The sequence below is a fragment of the Eptatretus burgeri genome, chromosome 17 (genome assembly GCF_056783735.1).
Source record: "Eptatretus burgeri isolate ZD-2024b chromosome 17, Ebu_testis_v1, whole genome shotgun sequence".
Taxonomy (NCBI): domain Eukaryota; kingdom Metazoa; phylum Chordata; class Myxini; order Myxiniformes; family Myxinidae; genus Eptatretus; species Eptatretus burgeri.
In genome coordinates this window covers 17,779,666-17,804,624 of record NC_140977.1, presented here as the reverse complement: position 1 = coordinate 17,804,624, position 24,959 = coordinate 17,779,666, and the positions used below count along the sequence as shown (strand labels likewise).

Below are 24,959 nucleotides of genomic sequence, written 5' to 3'. Positions count from 1 at the left end.
TCCTCTCCAGCCTCGCCCCCCCCCAGCTCGCTCTGAGATTTGTCCCCACCACATTTCCACAGGGCGCTCAAGGTCCGCCAACAACCCCCTTCTGGTAAAACTACCAAAATCACGAATCACTGCTCACCTTCACTCTTTCATTCCTCTTTTTTTCCCCGCCTTTGGAATAAACTCCCTCACTCTATTCATTCCTATTCTTCCATCCAGGCCTTCAAAACAGCTGTTCACCACCACCTCTTATCATCCCCCATCCAAATCCTCGATCTTTTCTACCCCCGATAATCCACCCAAGCCCACCTCCTTCTAATTCCCTGCTTTCCTTCCTGAAAGTCCCTGTAATGTCCATCTTCTATTCCCCATGTTCCCTGGCCCATATCTCCTGTCTCTGTTCCCCAATGTTTTATCCTTCCCACTCCCTCCTCTCTTGTCTCATGTCCCACAGGATGTGCGTTGTGTGTTAGCTCTCACAGGAACCTCGACAAGGTGTCAAAAAAAAAAACAACAAACAACAAAAAATCACTTTCGCGCCAGAAACAACAGTCAATCTGAACCACGCAGGCCACTGCTCAGACACCATGACCGAAGACGACTGCGCAGCTCTACTGCGCAGCTCGGTTAAAGGTGACTCGGCATTTTGGCGCGCGCGCATGAAATTATATTTTGAAAATAAATGCCAACGTTTACATTTCGGGTTTTGAAACTTTTACACCTTCGGCGGAAAATGTATAAATATAAAAGGCTAAAAATGTGTTTTATATTTATATTTCATTCCGGCAAATATACCGTCGGCGGATCCGTAAACCAAGTGATAAAATAACTAAGGCCGAAGTTCCAAAATAATATTTGTGAACATACTTGATGGTGATGAATGTAACAGGAAAATCAATTTATTACCTCAAATACAACATGAACAAATATTCGTTGGATCACTCTGAGTGGAGTAAGTAATGGGGCAGTGATAGATCTCTTCTTTTGACCCCATGGACGAAGAGTCAGAGGGGGGAGAGAAAAATCATTCTTCTCTTTTGACCTGATGGGCCTCGAGAAAGAAAGCTTCCCCTATTAATTTGTATGAGGTTTTTTGGGCCCTGAGACAGTCTTAATTTAACATGAGCTTGTATGGCAGAAAATCATTCTCCTCTTTTTGTCCTGATGGGTCTCGAGTCAGAGAGTTCTCCCTATACATTTGTATGGGGGGGAGGAATCAGTCTCCAGTTTAGGGGTTTTCGGCGTTCAATTCATAGGGTTTTCCCATTCATTTGCATGGATGTCTCAGAAACTAAATTAATCTACCACTTAAATATATATATATATATATATATATATATATATATATATATATATATATATATATATATATATATATATATATATATATATATATATATATATATATATATATATATATATATATATATGTATATATCTTCTTTCGGCTGCTCCCGTTAGGGGTCGCCACAGCGGATCATCCGTATGATCCGCATAGTGATTTGGCACGTTTTACGCCGGATGCCCTTGCTGACGCAACCCTGGCCGCCTCTTACGACACAGGGATATGGTACACCTATTTTAACCGGGGTATACACCGGCCCAGTATACTGGTACTCATTTCGCCGAACCCGGAAGGATGACAGGCTGAGTTAACCCCCTGGTGTATTAATTCAGTGGCCCAACGGGGCTTGAACTCAGGACCTTTTGGATCCCAAGCCGCTGCCCTAACCACTGCGCCAACACCAGGCTCATATATATATATATATATATATATATATATATATATATATATATATATATATATATATATATATATATATATATATATATATATATATATATATATATATATATATATATATATATATATATATATATATATATATATATATATATATATATATATATATATATATATATATATATATATATATATATATATATATAGTTACGGCTGTGGAAATTCGCATTACACCATAAAGGGCCCGTAGGTGAGATATCTCTAAGTACATGTGTAGTTAGCCCAAACCCATTGTATAGAGGGAATTTATGTGATCCATTCGGGCTGCGATCGTTTGAGTTCGGCATTTTTCTTTTTCTATCTTTTATTTCAAACAACATTTCAACAACCACGCCATCCCGATCACAGCGCCAACCACACCACCTCCACCATCTACGCTACCACATCTTCGCCACTCGCCATTCGACAGGCTCCGTGCGGTTATGATCTCCGCAGAGGAACAAACAAAAACCAACAAGGATGCTCGGTGGGCTTTTCCCACCTGTTTTTCCCGTCTGACTTCCCCACGCTTTGGAGTGGAGGAAGAGCGATGTAGGTCAAAGGTCAGAGGTCATGTAAAGGTGGGGCCTCTTTTTGGGGGAATAATTCTCTGGCTCCGAGCCAAAAACTGACTCCCTTGGCCCCCGGACGGAGCGGGGTGGAGGGAAAGCGTGAGGGAACGCCTTTTTTCGGGAACCCTCTCGAAGGAAGGTGGAGCCGAGAACGGGGCGGGGTGAAGGGCGGAGCCCCGGGCGATAAAAGATGGACACGGGCGGGCGTAGGGAGCGCTTTTTCTTCCTCTTCGTCTTGGCTGGTGGTTCGGTTGGTTTTAGTGGAGAGTTGGTCTTCAGGAAGAGGTCCTGTGCCCACGCCTTGGCGAGCGGCCCTGTCACGAAGGCACGGATGGGAGACGCGGCGGCAACCGTTGCGAGGTGGACCTGTGCGTCCAGACGGGGGGTGCCGGAGAGGGTTCGCCGGCCGCGAGAGAGGTCGGGGCCGGGTGCGACCACGTTGACGGTCGCGGGAGAGGGACTCACCAGCCAAAGGGAAGTCGCGACTTCTTTCTTTCTTTTCTATGGGGTTTTTGCATGGATCTTGTGGCGCCGTATCTCGTAAAGTAGAACTGTTTTAGTGTTGCCGTGTGTACGCGCATTCGGCTGAAGCTCTGCATAGTTTCTTTTGTTTTAATTGCTTTATGTGCATTTTGAGTGTGTATTGCTGTAAATACGTGCTTGTCTGTGTGTGCGTGTGAATTAAATGCTTGCTTGTTGAACTGTGCCTGTTTCGCTTTGTCTTTTCTCTATTGACCCCTCCATCTTGCATCATGGAAAGGGGTTCGTAGTGGGTGCAACATCCCAGTAATTAATCGGAACCGTCAAGGCCGACGATAACACCGCTCGGTTATCACTGTAGCACGGAATGGACCGCTGAAGCGGTTCGTGTCCGGAGTCGGCCTGTGACGTCGTACGATCGCCCGGTCGACCATCCGCGCAGGTATTTGGTTAGATCGAATTTGGCGAGCAACCCTATCCTGCGCGGGTGGGCAATTGGCACGGTCGTGGTGGGGTTAAACCCCCACCCGTGACTAGCTCCCGGCGTTGTTCCAAGAGGGTCACGACAGAATTGTCCGTCCGGTGGGCGACGTGCCGCGATTCGAGTGATGCGGCCGTCCGCACGCCGGCGGGCTCGAATTCGCAATATATATATATATATATATATATATATATATATATATATATATATATATATATATATATATATATATATATATATATATATATATATATATATATATATATATATATATATATATATATATATATATATATATATATTTTGTTACGGATCTGGAAACCATTTGCAATCAACATTCAGATGTCCCAAAAGTCAGTTATGTCATTAAGTATGTGTGTAGTCAGATCCCTTTCCTTTTGTCTCGTGGGAGAATTAAAGGCATGCATTGCGCTTTCTTTTTTAGTTAGGTTACCAAATCTTTACATCCAACGAACCCTCCAACGCACAACCAACAACCATTCCATTCCCCATCACGATCCACTACCCACCCGCTGTCTTCAAGCACGCTGACTTGCCAAGGCAGGGTCTTGCAGCCGTTCCTTGCCGTTTCCACCAACGTTCCTTCCACAAACGTTGTAACTCCTGCACGATGGCCTGTGCAACATTGATACTGTTACTTGTCAAGTATGAACCCACGTGGAAGACTGGCTGGGGTTTCCCGGCTGGGGCCAAGGTCCCGCCCCGGAAAGGTGGGCGGTAGGACCTGTCCAATCAGAGGCGGACAGCGAGGTGTGTTCACCAAGGCCCCTCCCCCGCTGAGGGAGGTCCATAAATTCCCGAGCACTCTCTGAGGCAGGTGGTCTTTTTGAGGTCTTGGGTGGTCTTTTAAAAGTTCTTTTGAAGAGTTCTTGGTGGGCGTCGAGGTGGCGGACGTGTCTCTGCTGGCCCTTTACGAGGAAGGGAAAAGCAACCCGATCCCCCTCCGTGGACCCCGGACATTCACCACCAGAGCTCCACCACGAACCTCGAGTCCCACACATGCGACTGGGGACCAAACCAGCGACCAGTCAGGTGCCGCATTGCGGAGCACGCCCTTCCTCCGACGGTCAGGTACACCACCGAACCCTGGCCCCCAGCTTGTCTCTCTCCACGGCTGCGAGCGTCCAATAAAGACTCTGGGTTTCTTTTCATTTTGTGTGTGTGTCTGCGTGTGGGCCCGTCTTATAAGTAGAAACTGTTTAAGTGTTTGAATCATTGTAAAACTCTCCTTGCTTGCATATTTGTGTTAAGTCTTGCTTTGTGTCTTCATTTACACATTTGTGGAAATAAATAATCACAGAAATGTTCCCAGTCCGTTTCCATCTCTTTTTGAATTAGTCCAGCATGGTTCGGATCTGAGTTTAGCCGGGTTTTTATACCCGATAATCCGTTCATTCAAGCCGGCACGGCTTTGGCAGTTTCCGCTCGACTGCACCCGAACCAGAGTTGGTAGCCGGTAGTTGGAACTCTACTGCAGTCGGTAGAGTGACCCGGTTCGAACAAGACGTGCCGAGGGCGTGGTTTCCCCGGTAGTCGAAATCGCATAGTTAATTAGGTAAATTGGATATCGACAAATAGACCCTATGCTACGCGGTTGAAATATTTGTGACCACGGTCGGTTAAACGACCTACCGGCTCACGGAGTTATCCGAGCGACGGCCTACAATTCCAGGGAGTTTGGTGGGAGACGACGCAAGCTTTCCCCACCTCGTGGTTGTTCGACACCGACCCCTCGCCCACAACTATATATATATATATATATATATATATATATATATATATATATATATATATATATATATATATATATATATATATATATATATATATATATATATATATATATATATATATATATATATATATATATATATATATATATATATATATATATTGTTGCAGATTCGCGCCCGCCGGCGTGCGGACGGCCACGTAACTCGAATCGCGGCACGTCGCCCACCGGACGGACAATCCAGTCGTGACCCTCTCGGACTAACGCCGGGAACCAGTCACGGGTGGACCTTTCGGTCTCACCGCGATCGAGCCAATCAGCCCCCGCGTGGGATAGGGTTGCTCGCCAAATTCGACCTACCTAAGTACCCACGCGGAGGGTAGACCGGGCGATCGCACCTCGCCGCAGGTCGACTTCGGACACGGGCCACTTAAGCGACCCGTTCCGTACTATCGGGATAACCGAGCGGTGTTATCGTCGGCCTCGACGGTTCGATTAATTATCGGGCGTATTCAGCCCACTACCAACCCTTTACGTGAAGCAAGATGAGGATTCAATGAAAGAAATGACGAAGCGAAGCGGGAAACAGTTCAACACAAAGCACATTGATTCGCGATGAACGGAAAGCACACATATTCAATTCCACCAAAAGCACATAGAAAAGAAAAAGAAACACAATGCAATTTTACACAACAAGCAAATGCGACAATGCAGATCTAATACCGATTACGCGAGCACACGGCAACACTTATACAATTTTACTTCACAGACGGCGCCGACAACACACACACTCAAAGCAAAGAAAAAGAACACCCTCAAAGATGAGGCGGGCCTGAGGCCGAGACCGGGTCGGGCCTACCCGTCTGGTGATGAGACGCGGAGCGGCGATGGTGCCTCAACTCCGCGGGCCTCGCGGGCAGTGTCTGGTAGGGGGTGGGAAAGGGGCCCCCTTGGTCGCACTATCTCAGCGCGGGGGGAAACAGGAGGGGGTTGCTGATGCTCGGGGTATAGAGGATTTCCACTCTGCCTCGAGTCCCGCGACGAGCGTCTCCACCTCGGCCAGGTCGCGCCGTCGGCCTCCCTGGTGTGCAGCTCCCTGCACGATGCGAGCACCCCCTCGTCTGCCCTCGCCGCCTCTCCACAGCTCCGTCCCCTCCGTTCCGACTCCAACGCACACGACGACGACCAACTCCTTCTTGCTTCTTCTTCCCAACTCCACCGCCCGCGAAGTCTTAACTCCTTGTCCATTTGACTGACGAACGCGGTCGCTTATATCAGCCCCGTGGCTTCGCTCTCTCATCTTTGACCCCCTCCCTTCGACCTTTCACCTCGCTCCCCATTGGCCCGAGAAAAAGTGGGCGTGAATGCTTTTTGATCCATAAATTTGCATATATCGATCGCCCTCCAATGCCCTGGGGGCGGGGCCAAATCGCCCCTCGCTCACCGATTGGACGGAACAAAAGTGGGCGTGTGTAGTTTTTGATCCGTTTTTGAAGTGGAAAATCCGTGGTTTTGTACACGCTGTTCGGCGCGCGCCCTGCACGAGTCCAACACCGGTACCCACAAGCGGCGCAAGAACGGTGGCGATGCGACGGTTGCGAGGTGTGACGTGAAGCGGCGCCGCGGTGGGTGGTTGATGTGGTGGTTGGTGGTGGTAACAATGGCGGTTGGTCCAAAATAAAGATAGTAAAAGAAAAACGGCTATCCTGAAGAGTCGCAGCACGCATAAATGACATGTATTCCCACTAGACAACGGGTTTGGGCCTAACTACACATGTACTTACCGAGATATCTCACCTAAGGGACCTGAATGGTGGTTTGCGAATTTGGTAACCACAACAATATATATATACATATATATATATATATATATATATATATATATATATATATATATACATATACATATACGTATATACATATATATATATATACATACATATATACACATACATATATATACATATATACATATATACATATATACATATATACATATATATATATATATATATATATATATATATATATATATATATATATATATATATATATATATATATATATATATATATAAAGTTGATTGATTTGAGGTTTGATGCTGCAAAGCATGTTTGTACTTCTCACTTGATTTGCTTTGGGAACATCTGCTGTCACCAAAAGGCATGACCACAGTTACCACATACGAGGTGTGTTCAAAAAGTATCCAACCTTAATTTTTCGTGCGTAAAAAAATGAAGCTAGGGAGGTGTGGATTGGTGCACGTATGGAGGCGATCCTAATTCGTATGCGTTAATATTTTCCCGCCTGCATAAGCTGTCAGTCGCCGACAGACCGCCGATGAGTGAGGAAGTGTAAGTGAGCGCCGTCGGATTTTCGTTTTTGACAAAATGACGGATCACTGTGGTCTCATCGCCAGTGATCACTGTGTTGAAGAAGTTGGGATCGCTGTTCACAGTCTCCAGCATGTCCTGTGTGATCTCCAAACGGAGTTGCTTCTGCTCGATCGTTAGCAGCTTTGGCACGAACTTCGCTGAGATTCTCCTTAAGCCCAAATCCTCAGTCACAATGGAATGAACGGATCCAATGCTGACGCCCGCCTCGTCTGCAAGTGATTCGACGATCCTGCATCAGCAGGGTCCTCACTTGGTCAATGATCTCATTTTGGGATGTTGAGGGCCCACCAGAATGTGCTTCACTTTCCACTGATGTGCGACCATCTTTGAAGCGGTTGTACCACTCTTTTATCTGTGTGGTGCCCATTGCTTCGTTCCCGAAGGCCTGTTGAATCTTGCGGATCGTTTCCACTTGGGAAACGCCAAGCTTTACACAAAATTTAATGCAGTAGCGCTGTTCAAGTTTTTCCGTCATTTTGTCAAAAACGAAAATCCGACGGCGCTCACTTACACTTCCTCACTCATCGGCGGTCTGTCGACGACCGACAGCTTCAGCAGACGGGAAAATATTCACACATACAGATTAGGATCGCCTACATACGTGCACCAAACCACGCCTCCCTAGCTTCATTTGTTTACGCACGAAAAATTAAGGTTGGATAATTTTTGAACACACCTCATATATATGTACAGTCGACTACTCGTAAGTAGTCACCATCGGGACCGAGAAAAAAGTGACGACTTAGACGTGTGACAACTTGCGCATATGCGAACATTCATGATGACTGTGGGGTGAAGGATGAAGTCACGACACGTTAGTGTGAGAGGGCGTAACAATCTCTAAGCCGGCTATTGTACCAAAAGGGTACAACAAAGCTCGGGGCAAAGGTGGGGCGTTCATTGGTGAGTTAGAAAGTGATCAAGCAAAGATGGAATTCATGAATCAGTTTATCAAAAGTAAAGATAATGAACAACTGTAAGACAACTCGTATACCATCGGTGATGGTATGTCGACAAATTACATGACACACAGTCATCGTGGTGATGATTACCACTCAATGCCTATGTGTAAGTGAGTGCGGTGATGTACAAAACAAGCCAATATAAAACCATGATCGGACTTCAACACTAAGCTCGATCGATCCTTTACTCCTTCGCCAGAGACTGCATTGCGCAACCTGGCAACCTCTTCAGATGGCCTGTGGGATGGCATGCTGACTGAGCTGAACGCAGCGCAGTTATAAATAGCCTATCACTGGCGGTGTACACCAATGAGCGCGCATCACAATTCCATGAAATCGGGCTTCTCACGAGGCAGCAGTTCCATGTGACGAGTTTGGCGTGGTAATTTACTTGAGTGTCCATTACGCGGGAACGGACAACATCTGACGACTTAGACAAAGTGACGACTTAGAGATGACGACTTACAGACTTTATTCAAAGGGATTTAACATTATATAACAAGGGATTTATGAACACACCTCGTATACATGCCTTTTTAGTTTCTTCATGCTAAAAGACTTTCGAACTTTCCTTTTCTGTATGTCGGGGAACCACACATTTCTACTTGGATTTTGTATAAATTACGCTCTGGGTTGGACCACAACTCAGAGGGATTCATCGACTGCATGTTGTATGGCATTCTGTGTATTGCTCCCATGCGCATGAATAAATGATTCAAACTCTGAACCTGATAACTGAATTCTTATACACATCCAAACCAAACATGATGTGATGATGATGATTTCTCAGCAATTATTCCTATTTCTTGGAGAACTCTTGATCTTCCACTGATTCAGCCCCAATGCTTACAAAAGATGACACAATGATGTGACGATTCAAGGAAACAAGGGACTGCACATCATTGTTGGTTAAAATATTTCACCTCATGATGAAAGGGATAATGGGTGTTTGAGAAATTTTTCTACCATTGTGGTTATTTATTAAAGCAGTTAAATCAAAACATTGGGTTTATTTTTTTTCTAAACACCAGAGTTAATCATCAAAATGTCCAAATCAAAATGTAAAAAGCATTGACAGACACCTTCATGGGGATGGCTCTTGAAGGAAGCTGCAGAGTCATTAGTTTCTGGTCGATCCAGGTGGACATCGATGTCGTTTTCAGTTTTCACTTCCACTTTCACAAATAAATCTGCAAAAAGTAACCTTAATTAAATGCAGCAATCTGGTGTCCCATACGTCGACAGTCTTGAGTCACATTCGATACTATTAAAAGAGCTAAATAAGTATTGCATTAAAATCATTCATAAGAGTTCTTCCTTGAAGAGAGAAAATAACATTTCTCCATGGGAATGGTGTCATGTCAAAGCATGATGACATCAAAGCATTACATTGAGAAAAACTGCCTCGATGTTACGAGATGCTTCTTATATTACCTGACCACACTTCAGTGGGAATTTGACCACCATCAAAATCACAATCAGCAAAATAGAGAAGGCAAGAAAAATGTAGGGAACCTAAAATAGAGGTTTTTCTCCCCAACCTGTATTAATTGGCAAATCAAAAACAATTGCGACTAGCAGTTTTTTTTATTCTCTCTCGACAGTCAACCCTCATGAGAAACTGAATGACAAAGTGTGTCACATTAACAGATTGAGAAATGCAGAGAATGGAATACATAAACCAAAGCCAAGACCTGTGACCATATGAAAAGGGAGTGGAAAGGATCAAAAGAGTCAGCAAGTGGAGAAAAGCTCAGAAGTGGGTTTTGAAAAATGTGTTGACGAGTAATTGTGTTGAAGGAATGGGCTGGCAATATACCAAAGAAGTCTGCACACACGTCTTTGAGCTATCCCGCCTGACTATAAAATCTTGACCCACATATAAACTGCCATCCTATTTTTTTCGCATGCATTGAATTCATCAATGTGTGTGCCGTCCCTCATGTCAAGTATGGGAGCATGCCTTGGAGCAACACGCCGCTGCGTCCATGTGCCGCCGGTACTTCAGGGGCCTCCATCTGGCCATCGCTCAGGCAGATGCCTGGTCCATCCCCATCTCCTTGAGATGTTGATCTATCTGCTGCAACCACAAGGCACGTGGTCGGCCCTTTTGCCTCCTCCATTCACGAGGCTCCCTCCCTGAGAGAATATGGGGAGCAGGATCAGCATCAGGAAAACGAGCCACATGTCCACACAGCCGCAGCTGATGCTCATGGACTATGCAGGTAACAAATCACATTTGAGTCCATCTCAGCAACCGCTCAATGGACACAAAGTTCGACCAGCGATCGCTGAGGATTCTCCAAAGAGACCTGGTACCAAAGGAATTCAGTCTCTGTTTGAGATCCCTCATCAGAGTCCAAGTCTCACATCCATAGAGCAAGTCTGGAATTCCAAAGGACCTGAAGACATAGACTTTCGTCCTCCTGCACAGGTACCGACAGCGCCACACCACATGATCCAGTGAATACATGACTCCCCAGGCCCGACAAAGATATCTATTGACCTCTCGCCCACAGCCAGAGACATGAATATCATGACCAAGTTAAGGGAATCTCTCAGTGACTTCAACATCCTTACCACAAACAGGTACAGACTAGATAGCAGCATCTAAGATGTCATGGAAATCCTGGATCTTAGTTTTGGTATTTAGAAAAAAAAACTGTGCTGTTCAGGACCCCCCCCCCCCCCCCCCCGTAATCACAGCAGCTCCGACTCCTCATTCAGCACCTCGAGGACCCCCGAAAGAACATCCAGTCTCCAAAAAAAGATGACTGCATCATTTGTGAAATCAAGGTCAAAGATCTTAATATTCTTCAATGAAGCACCACAGCTTGATCTCTCAGACATCTTTCCTGGAATCCAGTCCATGCAAGCGCAGAAAAGTATGGGGGCGAACACACACCCCAAACGAACTCCAGTTGAGTAGAAATAAGTCAGATATGGGATCACCACATCTCACAGCACTCTCAGTACCCGAGTATAGTTCAGACATCAGATTGATCAGTTTTGGTGGCACCCCACGAAGACCAAGAATCCTGCAGAGCGCATCCCGATTCACTGAATCGAATGCTTTGCAGAGATCATCATAGGCTGCAAGTAGCCCCTGCAGAAACTCTCGTCTTTTTACCACATGTTCAGTGAGGACCCAAAGGGCAAGGATACGGACAAAGCCTGACTGCTCCGGGCGTTGGTGCTCAATCAGATGGTGGCGAACCCTATCAAGAATTATCTGAGCAAAGACCTTACTCGGCACTGAGAGCAGCGTCTCCCATCTTTAGTTGTTATAGTCCTGGCGATCACCCTTCCCTTTCCAGAGAGGGGCAACAAGGCTCCTCTTCCAGTCAGTTGGGATGATGCCTGTGTTCCAGGCAGAGCACAGAACTGCATGCAATGACACGAGTACAGCATTTCCAAAGAAACTAAAATCCAGGATTTCAAAATCCCCATTCAGCCTGATCATAAACTCCTCAGCTACTCTCATGCTTGAGCCTGCCAACAACCAGCCAAGGCTGGGATGGTACCATTCGCCTGGATTTAAGCTGCAACTTCAGAGTTGCCACAACAAGCCTGTGGTCGGTATTGAGAAACTGAGCACTCCGGTAGACCTTGCAGTTCTGGATCATCCTTCAGTGACCTCAACGAGCAGATGGTCAATCTCCATTGCCACACCACTAGCATTGGGATTCCAAGTCCAGCATTGAGCCTGTGGGCACTGAAACCATGAACCAGTCACCCTAAGTCCATGAGTTCTTACAAAGTCAAGGAACTTAGTGTTATTCTGGTTCACAGTTCCAGACACATGGGGAACGAACACACGTCTCATAACCATCCCTATCAGTTCCAGTCGATGAATTGAAATCCCCAAAGCCGAGCAGAGTATCTCGCCTGGGGCACTGATCAACCACAGACTCGAGCGTGGCATAGAATGCGTCCTTCATGGTGAGATCACTTGCTTCAGTTGGAGCATATACAGAGACCGGGAAATCGACAATGAAGGAATGATGAATCCTTAGTCTCACGATACGCTTGTTGACCAGTGTTACCTCAATTATCATTGAAGTTGAACAATGAACAAATTTCCAAAAATTCCAGACCTCCAACCTGCATCAGCAAGAAAGCCGGTCTTCCACCAATGCTGCTAATCAAAAGCCAAGTGTCGCACATGAAATGAAGATGTAAGTACCTGAGTTCCTCCACAGAACAGTGTGCCATCTACGCTATCACTGATGTTTCGCCACAAAGTGATGAAACTAGTTCAGTGGCTCATGTGAGCTTGTAGAGTTTGGGTTTTCATATTTGTACTACTTCAAAATTCCTTCAGCTGCGTAAAAGCTTGGGTCGAGCTTGAAGCAGCAATATGCCTTGTCTTGTGTATTTTTTCTTGGTTGCTTTGTTTAGCCTTATTTGACTGGAAGGACCAAGAGTTGATTACCTATCTCATCCCAGTCACAGGATGATTTATGAGATGAGTCAATTGCCTGTTTCCTTCAATAACAGGTGAGAGATGTCAATTCGCATTTACTACATGTGAATTGTAATAGACTCGCACTCCCAAACAGGCGACACGAGACTACTGGAGCAAAATTATCTCCCAAGCAGAGGCGAACGTGCACGTGTGAATAATCAACCAGGATGCTATGGTTTTACCTATTTCATCACGTCGTCATTTCTGTGTGAGCAGTTTGCCTCACGAGGGGAATTGTCTTCGGATGGAGGATGGAACGACAGCTCAAAATGCACAGCAAGTTGTTTGAAGTTAAGTTTCAGACCCGGTCAATCTAACATGAACATGCTGCTTCTCTTCTCCCAACAATGGATGAAGGTCTTTACTGATATTTATGAGATCAGCGCAGTCTCCAAAGACATATCTCAAGTTTTCCATACAGTCTGGCACCACACCTTGCTCTCGAAAGTCTGAGCGCATGGCATCCAAAATCACCTCCACACATGGCTGATTGACTTCCTCTACTCTTGAAGCAAACACGTTCTTCTCAACGGAATCCTTTGATCTGCTCTCCCTATCAACGCTAGATTGCCCCAAGGCAATGTGCTGCGCCCAATCCTATTTTTCACCAACAATCTTTCTGAATCTATGGAAAATCCTTTATCTCTTTGCTGATGCCTCCACCCTCTGCTGACATCTCTCATTCTTCAGAGAGACAGGTGGCAGCCTCTTCACTGTCTTCAGAACTTGATAGAAGCACAAGCTGCTCAAACACTTGGAACACATCTTTCACTTCTGACAAATCTCAGACTCTCACTCTCTCTGTCCAAAATGATCATCTGGCAAACCCTCCCATCCCCTTTTTTAACAATTCACATGAATAAGTTCAGTCACTAAAACCTTTGGGTCTCACCATGAGCCATGACCTTTCTTGGGGAAACCACATTTATGAGTTGGCCTCCAAAGCCAGAGAGGGCATCCTCAATTGTGCAAAGTCCTTTCTTAGCACGCCTGAACTGTTATCCAGCAACAAGGCCTTCCTCGGCAGCTTGATGGAGAACTGCTCTTGCCTCTGGGCTGGCAACCCTGCCTCACATCTCAATCGGCTTGATGCCATGGAAACCAAGGACTCAAGGTAATTGGAATCCAATGCGATCAAGTCACATTGCACACCGGTTGGTGGCATCTCCTTATCCTGTCTCCTTTCTGGTCTGCTTTGTGCCCCTCTTTCCATGCTTTGTCCCCCTCACCTCCCCCCCCCCTGGTTTTTGCAGGGTAAACACCCACCAGAAACGCTCTTCTGGTGAAACTCCCAAAATCACTCCACCTCCATTCTTCCATTCCTCTTTTTTATGGCCTGTGGAAGCAAGTTCCACATTCTCTTCATTACCATTCTTTGCTCCAGGTCTTGAAGACCTGTTCACCACCATCTGAGATCATTCCCCAATCCAACCATGATCTGTTTTGGTTGATTTGTTACCTCCACCACTGAAGGTGGAAGGAGGTTATGTTTTCACCCCTATCTGTCCGTTTGTCTATTAGTTTTTGTGCAGCATATCTCAAAAAGTTGATGGATTTGGGTGAAATTTGGTGGGCAGGTTGGGTATGTGACAAGGCCGAATTGATAAGATTTTAGTGAAGGTCGTGATCCAGATACGAGCATTTTTAAGCGATTCCGCACCATCGAAAGAGCTAATCTAATACAGAGCACGATATCTCAAAAAAGTTGTGGACAGATTTGTATGAAACCTGGTGCACAGGTAAGGTGTACCATGAGGACAAATTGATTCGATTTTGATGAAGATCCAAATCCGGATCTGGTTACGAGAATTATTTAATTTTCAAAGGGATTATTCACCATTGAGAGATGGAGCCAAAAACGCTATGTAGCATATTTCAAAAAATTTATTCGGCCCGATATGTTCCAGTGGATCAGGCATTGCGGGGTGGAGGTACACGCTCTCCCAAGTGCCCTTCGAGTTACTTTTCTGTTTCATTCAACTTGTGTGCAGTTTGTTTAACCACATGTGTTGTTCCCCCTAACCCTTCATCTCACTCTCATTTCCACTCTACTGGTGGTATTGTTTCCCACTTTCCATTTAATCCTTTCCCATTCTGCTCTGGATCTTCCATGAGCCTCCATTAAGTATGCAAAAAAAATGTAAAAACTTGGCGCTGAACAATCACAGATCCAATGAGAAGTGATGAAGATCATACAACTCACCATTCAGCTGGTGATTTTGCACCTCTTCCAGACCAAAGGAGTTCACATCTTCTATTTTTATCTGCAGAATCTCAGAAGATCCTTCCAGCTCCTCAACCTTCATTCCACACCCGAGCACAGTCAGCTGTTCCGATTCTGGCTCTGCACAACAGGAATCCTTCCAACAGCCAACTTCAGCATACATGGTGGGTGAACCTATAAAGAGGCAGTAAACATACCACTCTTCACGATGTTTGCTCCACCCTGAGTTCGTTGATCCCACACATTACCTACATGTGAATTACCCCTGTACTTGAGACCTTATCTTCTGCCCAAATCAGTTACAGCACCTTAAACGTTTACCACACTCATACGTGCACCCTTTGACACTCCCCAAAATAAATTGTACATATTGCAGGTTCTTAAGACAATACTGTAATTGTACAACATGTTGATGCAAGTTTTGATTTGGCCACATTTTAAACATATAAAAGTTTAGATGTGGATAAAAAAACAACCAAATCTGAGCCTGTTCAGCAATTTTAGAATGAAGACATTCAATGGTGAGAAGGCCTTACACACAAGCATCGGATATGTGTATGAAGGAGTATTTCTGCTCAGACGTAATCCATGAAGCACAGATGCTAATGTGTCAACAGATTTCCCACATCATGAGCTTTCAGGCAATAAATAAGGAACCCACTTTTACGAAAAATATGATGTCACCACAAGATTCACTTGTAACAAGTCCATGGGAATAATTCAGTTCAAGTTCATCATCCTGGCAAGTAGGACTGGGTCACCTGTTTTAAAGATTTAAAGGAAGACCTTTTTTTTCTGCATTGGATAGTTTCAACATTGAAGGAAAGTTCAGTTCCTTTGGAAATTCAATATACTCACAGGAAAGAGCAAGAAGTCAAATTGTCCAATTCCAAATGTTCAGCAAAAGACAAATGAGCAGTATTCTGTTGTGTTCTTGGATATGGAAGCTTGGCTGCCAGGTAGCTATTATTTCTTAGAGTGGCTCTGCTGCTGATGCTGTGCCCCTCTGCCAGTACCCTGGTACTCATTTCACCAACCTCGGAAGGATGACAGGCTGAGTCGACTCCACCTGGTGTTAATTCAGCAGCCAACGGGGCTTGAACTCAGGACCCTGGGGTTCCAAGCCAGCCACTCTAACCACGAAGCCAGCCAACTAACCACTAAGTCAGCCACCAGGCTTATGGGCAGGATTGTGGGGTTTTAACATTTGCCTGGACACTAAAATACCCCTCAAATCCCAATACCTTCATAATACACCTGCAGAACTAAGGGGTTGTTGCAGTACAACATACATACAGAAGATGACGATGTCACACAGGCACAGCAAGAAGACGGCTCAATATAAATAATTGAGGATTTCACATACCTTGGAAGCAACGTCACATGGTGGTGAGCTGAGAAAGGAGGTGTTGCACCGCATTGCTCAAGCTGTAAGAGCCTTTGGATGTTTGAAAAAGCCAATTTTTCAGAGTAGCAAACCATTCGTAGCAACCAAGCGGGCAGTGTATCGTGCTGTAGTCTTAACACGTCTGCTTTATGGTGCTGAGACATGGATCATCAATGCAGACAGAACATGTGAGATGCCTGAAACTTTGCCATAATCAATCATTGCATTCGGACCATCCTCACAGTGACCAAGTACCACCAGTGAAAGGAACAAATCTACCTTGGCTTTACCACCTTGGCTGCATGGAGCCACAGCGGATGCCAAAACAGGTGTTTGGAGAACTGGAGAAGCGACTTAGCTATGACACAAAAAAGAGGTGGTGAGATGGCATTGCATCTGATTTACAGGTCATTGAGATAAAAGGTGGATTGTGTGAGCTTTCACAGGAAAGTGATACGGCTTATATCATGCACTAAAGGAATTATAACTGTGGAACAGCATCATCACAAAAATAAGTGCACAGCTAACCAGGCGGCTGGAAATGTTAACTATCCCTGCCACTGTGGCAGGTCTTATCGGCGCAAAGGACACCTCACAAGGCAAAGCTGTTTTTTGCGGCAGTATCCGCACTACAACTGAGCCATCCCTATAATTTTATCCAGAACATTTTTTTCTGAGAACACTGCCAGCATCCCTTCGCAATGGACGGCTCTGAAGTTAAAGTTCAAACCCAGAAACTCAGATTACAACTTCCTGACACATACCCAAACACACCTCAGACAACTTTGCATCGTGGCCTATTGTATTTACATAAATAATTTATTGTCTGTCGGTGCCGCTGTGATAAATTGCAAACAATTTATATAAAGCGATTATAAAAGCAGACATGGAGCAGACTTATCCAATTATAACTTCTACAATCTTAACTTATGCTACGACAGGCGCCATCACGTACACGTACACGCACACGCACACACAACACACAACACACACACAAACCCAAGGAAGATTAGATAGCCAGAAAGAAAGACAGCAGATGAGGATAAACGGCCTCGAAATACCTGGGGCGGTCGGCCGAACAACGCAACCCAGTATGCTTAGGGGGAGGTAGGGGGGAGGAAAACTGGTGTCAAAGGTGTGGGAGGTGTGGTGTAGTGCAATATGGGGGTGCGGTGTCGTGCCAGAGCAAACTATGATTGTGAGTCAGTAGAATGCTCTTTTGTACATCCAAAGGGGATGAGATGGATGCGTGGAAAGAGAGAGAGGAGAGAATATGCGTGAGGTGACAGATCCCTAACCTAGTCATGCATCAGTCTGAGTGTGGTGTGTACCTCCGTAGGACGCTCTGCTTGAGCGTTCCAACCTCGAGAGTTGGGGCGTTATCTCAGGCTTAGTCACTTTGCCGAGCTCGTAGCAAAGTGCGCTCCGCACTGGTCCTCTGGAATAAGCACGTCTCAGTCGCAAACCAACCGCGAGTGACAAGCCAGTGACAGGTAGAGGCAACGAGGAGCATTGAAGAAGAGAGTGAAGCAGAGAGGCGAAGAAGAGGGCAATCGGCTTCACCTTTTATAAACCCTGGACAAAAGGGGGGGTGATGACCCGAAGCGACGCGCTGTGACCCAAATCCCACTTCTCTTTTGGGCCAGAGCGGCCCCAGCCACGCTTCCAGGTCTGGAAGCGGTCTCATTCGCACATCCGGCGTGACACGGTCCGGAGCTCCGTCCCAAACTCCCGGATTGCTCTTCCAGAGACCTCCCCTCCCCCCTTGCCGCCCATCTTGCCATGATCTGGCGACTGGACGGGGGTTGTATAAATCCCGCGTGCCCACCCAGGACACCCCGGCGTGATGCGGTGGTGCTACTAACATCCATTGCTCATCCCTGCATCACGCGGTCCAAGTACCCTGAGCCGTGCAGCACGCGTCTGTTTGGTGGCAAATTGTATCGATACATAGGTGTGAGGAGGTGCGGGAATATTTTTCCTGTGTGCGGGAGGTGTTCGTGGTCGAGGTGGTGAGTTTTTGGTGAGCAAGGGATGAGCAAAGTGAGATGCCATTGGAAATTGGCACGCAGATTTGAATGAAATAATGGCGCACCATGCGTGTGCTGTACAGTATTTGTTCTTGTGTTGATTCTCTCACGAGAGGATGTGTGGTGTGTTTGCTTGCTTGATTTGTACCATGGCTAAAAAGAAAGGGTTGGAATAGAAATCAGAATAAAAGATAGAGATATAGTTATTAGACCTAGCTATGAGACCCAACGCAACACACTTATTCCTGTTAACCCACGAGACATGAGGGGAAGGTCTGACTGCATGAAGACATACAAAATAACTTCCTGGGGATCACTGCATGTTGGGAGCCATTGCCTGAGAGGCATGCGGTTTTGCAGAACTGCAACAGTACCATAGCTTTGGATGGGGGATGATTTGAGATGGTGGTGAATGGCTGTGTTGCAGACATGGAGGGAAAAATGAGATTGAAGAGAATGTGGAAGTTGGCTCCACAGGTGGGGGGGAGGGGGGATATTAAAAAATAAAAAAGAGGAAGGAATGAGTGGAAGTGCCTTTGGAGCAAACACCCACACTCCCTTTAATGTTACACTTCCCTCCAGGTCTTCAAAACAGCTGTTCACAATTGAAAAATTTGTCAGTTGCCTTGCACTCATTCTTCCTTTTTTTTTTTTTTTTTTCCTCCTGTGGAACCAACTTCCACATTCTCTTTAATCTCATTCTTAAAGATGTCTTCGCAAAAAGGTTTTGTGGGGATGACCGTCACTGCGATGAATATTGCATGGTGGAACGTGTGTGTGGAAGTCTTCAACAAGTTGACAAGGATTGAGGTGGAGGAGGCTGTCGCTCAGGAGATTGTCCAGCTGGCTAACTAAGCTGGTCTTAACAAAGTTAATGCCGATGACGTTGAGGAGCTACTTGCATCACACAGAGCAAGCTTGACTAATGATGAGCTGCAGGAGCTTGAGGAGCACTGCGCCAAGCAAGATAATGAAGATGAAGACATGGAACCTCAGAAATTATTGAGCATTAAAACATGAAAAGATTGTTTTGGGAAGTTATGTGAGATCAGAGAGTATCTTGGAATGTGACAGGTTATGGAGCGCAGCATAGCAGTGAAGAGAGGTCTTTTGCATCATTCGTCAATATATGAACAGATGCTTGTTGAGAGGAAGCTAAAAGACAAAAAAAAAACAACACTCGATAGCTTCCTCATAAAGAAACCAGCAGCTTTAGAGAAGGATGAGCAAAAGCCTGACCTGTCTATTCAGTAGGAGATCCTCTCACTCTGCCTCATCTCCCACCACACCCAAGGAGGAGGAGGAGGAGGAGGAGGAGTAAGAGGAGTGACGAGGGTAGTGGTAAACAATCATACAGCAATCTCCGACTCAATGCAATTAACAGGCAAATATTGATGAATTTAATATAATATGTTAATTTGTGAACAGTGTCTTTGTTTAAACAATTTATTGACTTTATACCAGCTGTATACTTAATAGTGGTACCCAAGGAGGATGTTCACTGGAGGGTTTTCAGTAGCTATGATGCAGTGCTTGGACACTATATTGCTTGGTAAGCTAAACAAGCGAGAAAAGGCAAACAAAACCTAACAAGGCCAAATGATTAGCAAAACCTTCCATCACAGTAAGTCAGAATAACGAGATAGACATGCTAGAGTGTAGAAATACTGATGCTATCGTTTCCACGGAAGTGAATACCAGCAACATGGCGACACACACAGCATTATGGGATAGCTCTGAAAATCCTCTCCAGCCTTCATCAGTAAACTATTACGGCGTTGGGAACGTATCTCAATACACTGTATAATGACCTCGTTTGGCACTATCTTGTAGAACAGTGCTTCGCAACCTTTTCCAATGTCATTCACACTGACGAAGTGGTTCCAAAAACTCAAACACCCCATCGCGAAGCAATGGATTCAATGACAGTGATTTGGAAATGAAATAGTAGGAAATGCTCCAACCTTTTGATGATGAAATGAGGATTACACCGGAACATTTAATTTCATCCCAATGAACAGGATGTCATGCCAGAATATCATACAAGTCAACCAAATAGGCCTTCGCACATAGTAGTCATCGTTTTCATGTCTACACTTCGATTGGCACACACTCGGACAATGAGAAGCAAGGCAATCCTCTGACGTGCCCCACATAATCCTGCATCCTTTCTGAATAATAAGCCTGCATTTACATTCTAAAACTAACATGAAAAAGTAACCATCTTTTTCAGCGCAGGCAGTAACCATCTCCGATTTTGGAAATTTTTCCTAGAAAAAAAGTTGACGTCATAATATCGCCGCTAATGGAAATCGTCTATACCATTATCTCCGAAACTAGGCAAACTGTTGGAATTTTGTTTGCGGGAATCAAGCCGGGCATTAGCACAGATAATTTACCGCAAACCTGATGCATCACAATGACGTCATCATTAAGAGGACGAGGATCTTAGTTCATTCGAGCTTGTTTTTTCTGTAGACCATTTTATCCCGAGGTGACCCTCAAAATTTTTCATACTGATTGGATGTGGTGTTACACAGATGCAATTTTGACGTCATAACAAGGGCACCAATGATATTTAAAAAAAAAATCAATTTTTTTTAAATCATTCCCCATGAGGAGTACTTGCTCTGTGCCAAGTTTCAATTTTTCCTTGGTGTGGTTTCAGATACAGAGGTCCAAAATGTTTCCGGTTTTCCAATATGGCAGCCACACCACGAGACCTATGATGTCATAATCATTATTAAAACATTCCACATGAATAGTCACACCAATGGTGAAAAAAACAAAAAAAGAAACACACAAAAGTTCTGTGCGGACAAGCAAACAACCAAACAGACAGGCAGACAGGCAGACAGAGACAGAGACAGACAAACAAACAATCGTGCTTAGCACGATACTTGGCGAATTAGTTGACCTTTCCGTGTGGTGGTCCAAGCTGTAATGTCATGGAATGTGTGGTGTTTATTTGTTCGTACATTAATAAAATGATGCGACGTCACAAATAACAATTATCAGGCACGCGTTGTCATGGCAACGGCAGCAGATTGAAAATTTTCACAACTCATTTAAAGCCACCATGTGACATTCAACAACTTATCATCGGTGCTTGTTGCCTTCATTCTGATCGTAGAAAATATTTGAAAATACCTAGGATCATTGCTTTTCAACCAGCTTTACGATCCCGTTATCAGGTTTGAAATATGTTGTAAAACAAAAATATGTATTGTATATGTGTGTTTTTCATGTTTTGGGTGACCCTGATCTTGACCTTGGGTCAATTTCGATCAAACTTTGTACACATGTTAATATTACATGCATAAATAGACAGTATAAGTTTCAATATAATAAGTGCAAAACTCTTTGAGAAATAGCCATGTGTAATTCACAAAATTCCCCATTGGTTTATAATGGGCAATAATATAAAGTGATGCAGAATCCAGATCCTGATCTTGAACATCACCAAAAGTCACATATCCTTTTGCACTTTGGATTTATATCAGCTGTTAAAATTTCATCCAAATCGGTTAAGAATTGTGACCTGTAGAACGAATAGAATTTTTTTTTAAATCACGCCAATAGCTAAAAGCTTTGACGTCATACGCTTGCGAAAACTGTCCATAATTTGTACTAACATGCATTTTAAAACATTTAGATATTCCATTGAAGTTTGTTTTGGCGTCAACAGGAAGTCGCTACGACTTCCGGTTATGGAGTTATGTTCAAAAGCTTGTTTTCACCTTTTTTGACGTAACGTCGTGACGTTAAGTGCGATTATGACGTGATTTGATCCCAGACTATTTCAGCAAGATTGGCTATCACGTGTTAAAATTTGAGAACGATTGCTTCAGTAGTTTCGGCTGCACACGAGCGTAAATATTTTTTTTAAATGACGTCAATAGGCAAAACTTTGACGTCATACGCTTGCGAAAACTATGCGTAATTTGTAATAAGATGCCTTTAGTAATCATTTAGATATTTGAATGAAGTTTAATTTGGCGTCAACCGGAAGTCGCTACGAGTTATGTCCAAAAATGTGTTTTCACGTTGTGTGATGTCACGTCGTGACGTTTAGTCCGATTAAGATGGGGTTTGGACACGGACCATCTCAGGTGGATTGCCTATCAGGTGTAAAAATTTAAGAACGACTGGTCCAGCCGTTTGGGCTGTAGACGACCGGACAAACAAACAAGCAAACAAACAAACCAACAAACGGAACAGACCAACATACTTGACAAAATCGAAGATTTCGCCAAGTCACAAACGGAACCAAATGCAATACCCTCTCTGAATCCTTTGGCGAGGGTAATCATAATGTCTTCTCCGCTCCTGCATTTGGTTCACGATGGCATCATAGCAAAAAGTGATGGATCTTTCCAGGGCTCGCCACATCAGAGGAACTAGGTCCAGGAGAGCATTCCGTTCTTATCTTGACGAATGCTGAGAATTCCCTTTCTTAAAGGTATGTGGTGACCATGCGTACAAGGATAGACATGGCTTTGTTTGCCGAGGTCCGATATTCAGGAAAATGAGTCAGACATATGCAGAAGTCCCCGCAGTAGTCAAATGCAGTGAGGAAAGATTTCTGCATGAAATCCACGTGCAAATCAGGAAGTGGCTCCGTGAATTGCTCCGGTTTAGCCCTTTGTGTGCTCGGACACAAAGGGATTCATGAACCACATTGTTTCCTTCAGAGATTCGGCCTCATTTTCTGGAAAGTACACTCATTTTTCCCCCAGCAGCCCGAGATGAAGGAGAACGAGGTCCTGCATCTTCTCTTCCAAAGTAGGAGGTTCTTCAGCAGCTGAGCCAGATTGCCCACATCAGTTGGTTCGTCAAATTGCAGTTTGAAGCAAGAAGCTTCCTTCAGCCTGACGAAGAATTGATCTTTTAAGTTGTCTACAATTGACATCCATCTCCTTTTCATTGTACAATTTGATATGGAGGGATTCTCTTCACCTTGTCCACTGCAATCTTTCCTCCATCGAGATGCTCAGTAGCAACTTCCAGACATGGCAGGATCACATTCTCTGCTTCGATGAATGGATGCTTCTTCTGTAATTGGATGTGAGCGATCTTGAGAGATGCCAATATAAGTGGCATCTCATCTCGGTCCTGGTAAACCACTGGTCCCTCCAAGGAGACCGCCGGCTGGTGGATGACGCCTCAGCACCACCCCGACACACACGACCGCAATCCAACCCGGGAAGGCTAACCCGTGTTTTTCCTCCTATTATCAAAGAGTGGGGGCCTTGAAGGCTTTGCCCCAATCCCGTCATCTGATGAGCCGCCCTGTGAAGTGCTGCTGCACAGGAGGTACTCCTATGGAGTGGGTTTTCAGTTTTCTTTGCCTTTTTAGTGTGTTTAGACAAGCATTGCTGCATCTAAAATTGCAGAAGAGGCACTGTGCTGGAGGAAAGGGATTCAAGCACTGATCTCTTGGTAAAAAGAAGCCATACAGTTGTGACAGTGCAGTACTTCAATGGACCAGAATTTTCTGGCGGCCGTTTTCGTTTTGTTCCCTTTGCTTTCTATCCTACTTCAGGCTTCTCTTCGACATCTTCCTCATCAGCCCCGTCATCTTCAACAGCAGCTGCTTTCGTCTCTCCCTCTTTTAAGACTAAGGTCACCTTGTCAGTTTCCTTTTCCTTCATCACTGTTCTTTTGAAGTAATTATCCAGAGATGTTGCAACAAAGGCACAATCTCATGAGATATGCGGAATTAAACGTATATGACAATAAACGACCCAAAACGAATCATCTTCTTCCCGATTCAAAGTAAATAATGACTGATTGAAAGTAAATTGAATAGTAAATAATGACCTCGATGACCTCAATAAATAATAATGACCTGATTGAAAGTAAATAATGACCTCGGCCAAAGACCTTTTTACATTGACATGGTTTTAAGCCCTGCTTGAGAGAATGCCACATAGTTATTTGGGCGGTGTACACCTTTTCCCTGATCAACACCTTTTCAATTTTTTTTATTGTATACAATGTCGACGCTCGTATGAGAGCTAACACACAGAACGTAAAACAAGGGGAGCAGGAGACAAGAAGGGGGGGGGGGGGAGAGGGAAGGAAAAAACAGTGGGCAACAGAGTCATGAGATCTGTGGAAAGGAGAGCGATGGGGTGGGGTACACAGGATAAACAAGATGGACACTACAGGAACTTTCAGGAAGGAAAGCAGGGAATTTGAAGGAGATGGGTTGGAGGTGGATTCGAGGGGGTAGAAAAGATTGTGGTTTTGGATGGGGGAAGATAAGAGATTATGGTGAACAGCTGTTTTAAAGACCTGAAGGGTCTTGAAGAGTGGGATTGAAGAGAGTTTGGGTGTTTGTACCAAAGGTGGAGAGAAAAGAAGAATGAAAGAGTGAAGGTGAGCAGAGATTCTTGATTTTGGTAGTTTTAGCAGAAGGTGGTTGCTGGT

General features: G+C 44.7%; 1 protein-coding gene across 3 annotated transcripts in view; it reads right to left on the bottom strand.

The window, feature by feature from the left end:
• LOC147009442 (uncharacterized) overlaps positions 1–15,274 on the bottom strand; it is a 34,076-nt gene extending 18,802 nt beyond the window's left edge. For 2 of the 3 annotated variants that reach the window (XM_085861940.1, XM_085861941.1), the window contains exons 1-2: positions 15,087–15,274; positions 9,498–9,605 (exon numbers count right to left, since the gene is read on the bottom strand). In XM_085861940.1, the coding sequence (XP_085718066.1) occupies positions 9,498–9,605; positions 15,087–15,270 (292 nt within the window). In that variant the 5' untranslated portion in view covers positions 15,271–15,274. Of the gene's footprint in view, positions 1–9,497; positions 9,607–15,086 lie in introns of those variants that run through there. The other variant, XM_085861939.1, reaches the window with a different exon arrangement.
• Positions 15,275–24,959: the final 9,685 nt, after the last annotated feature.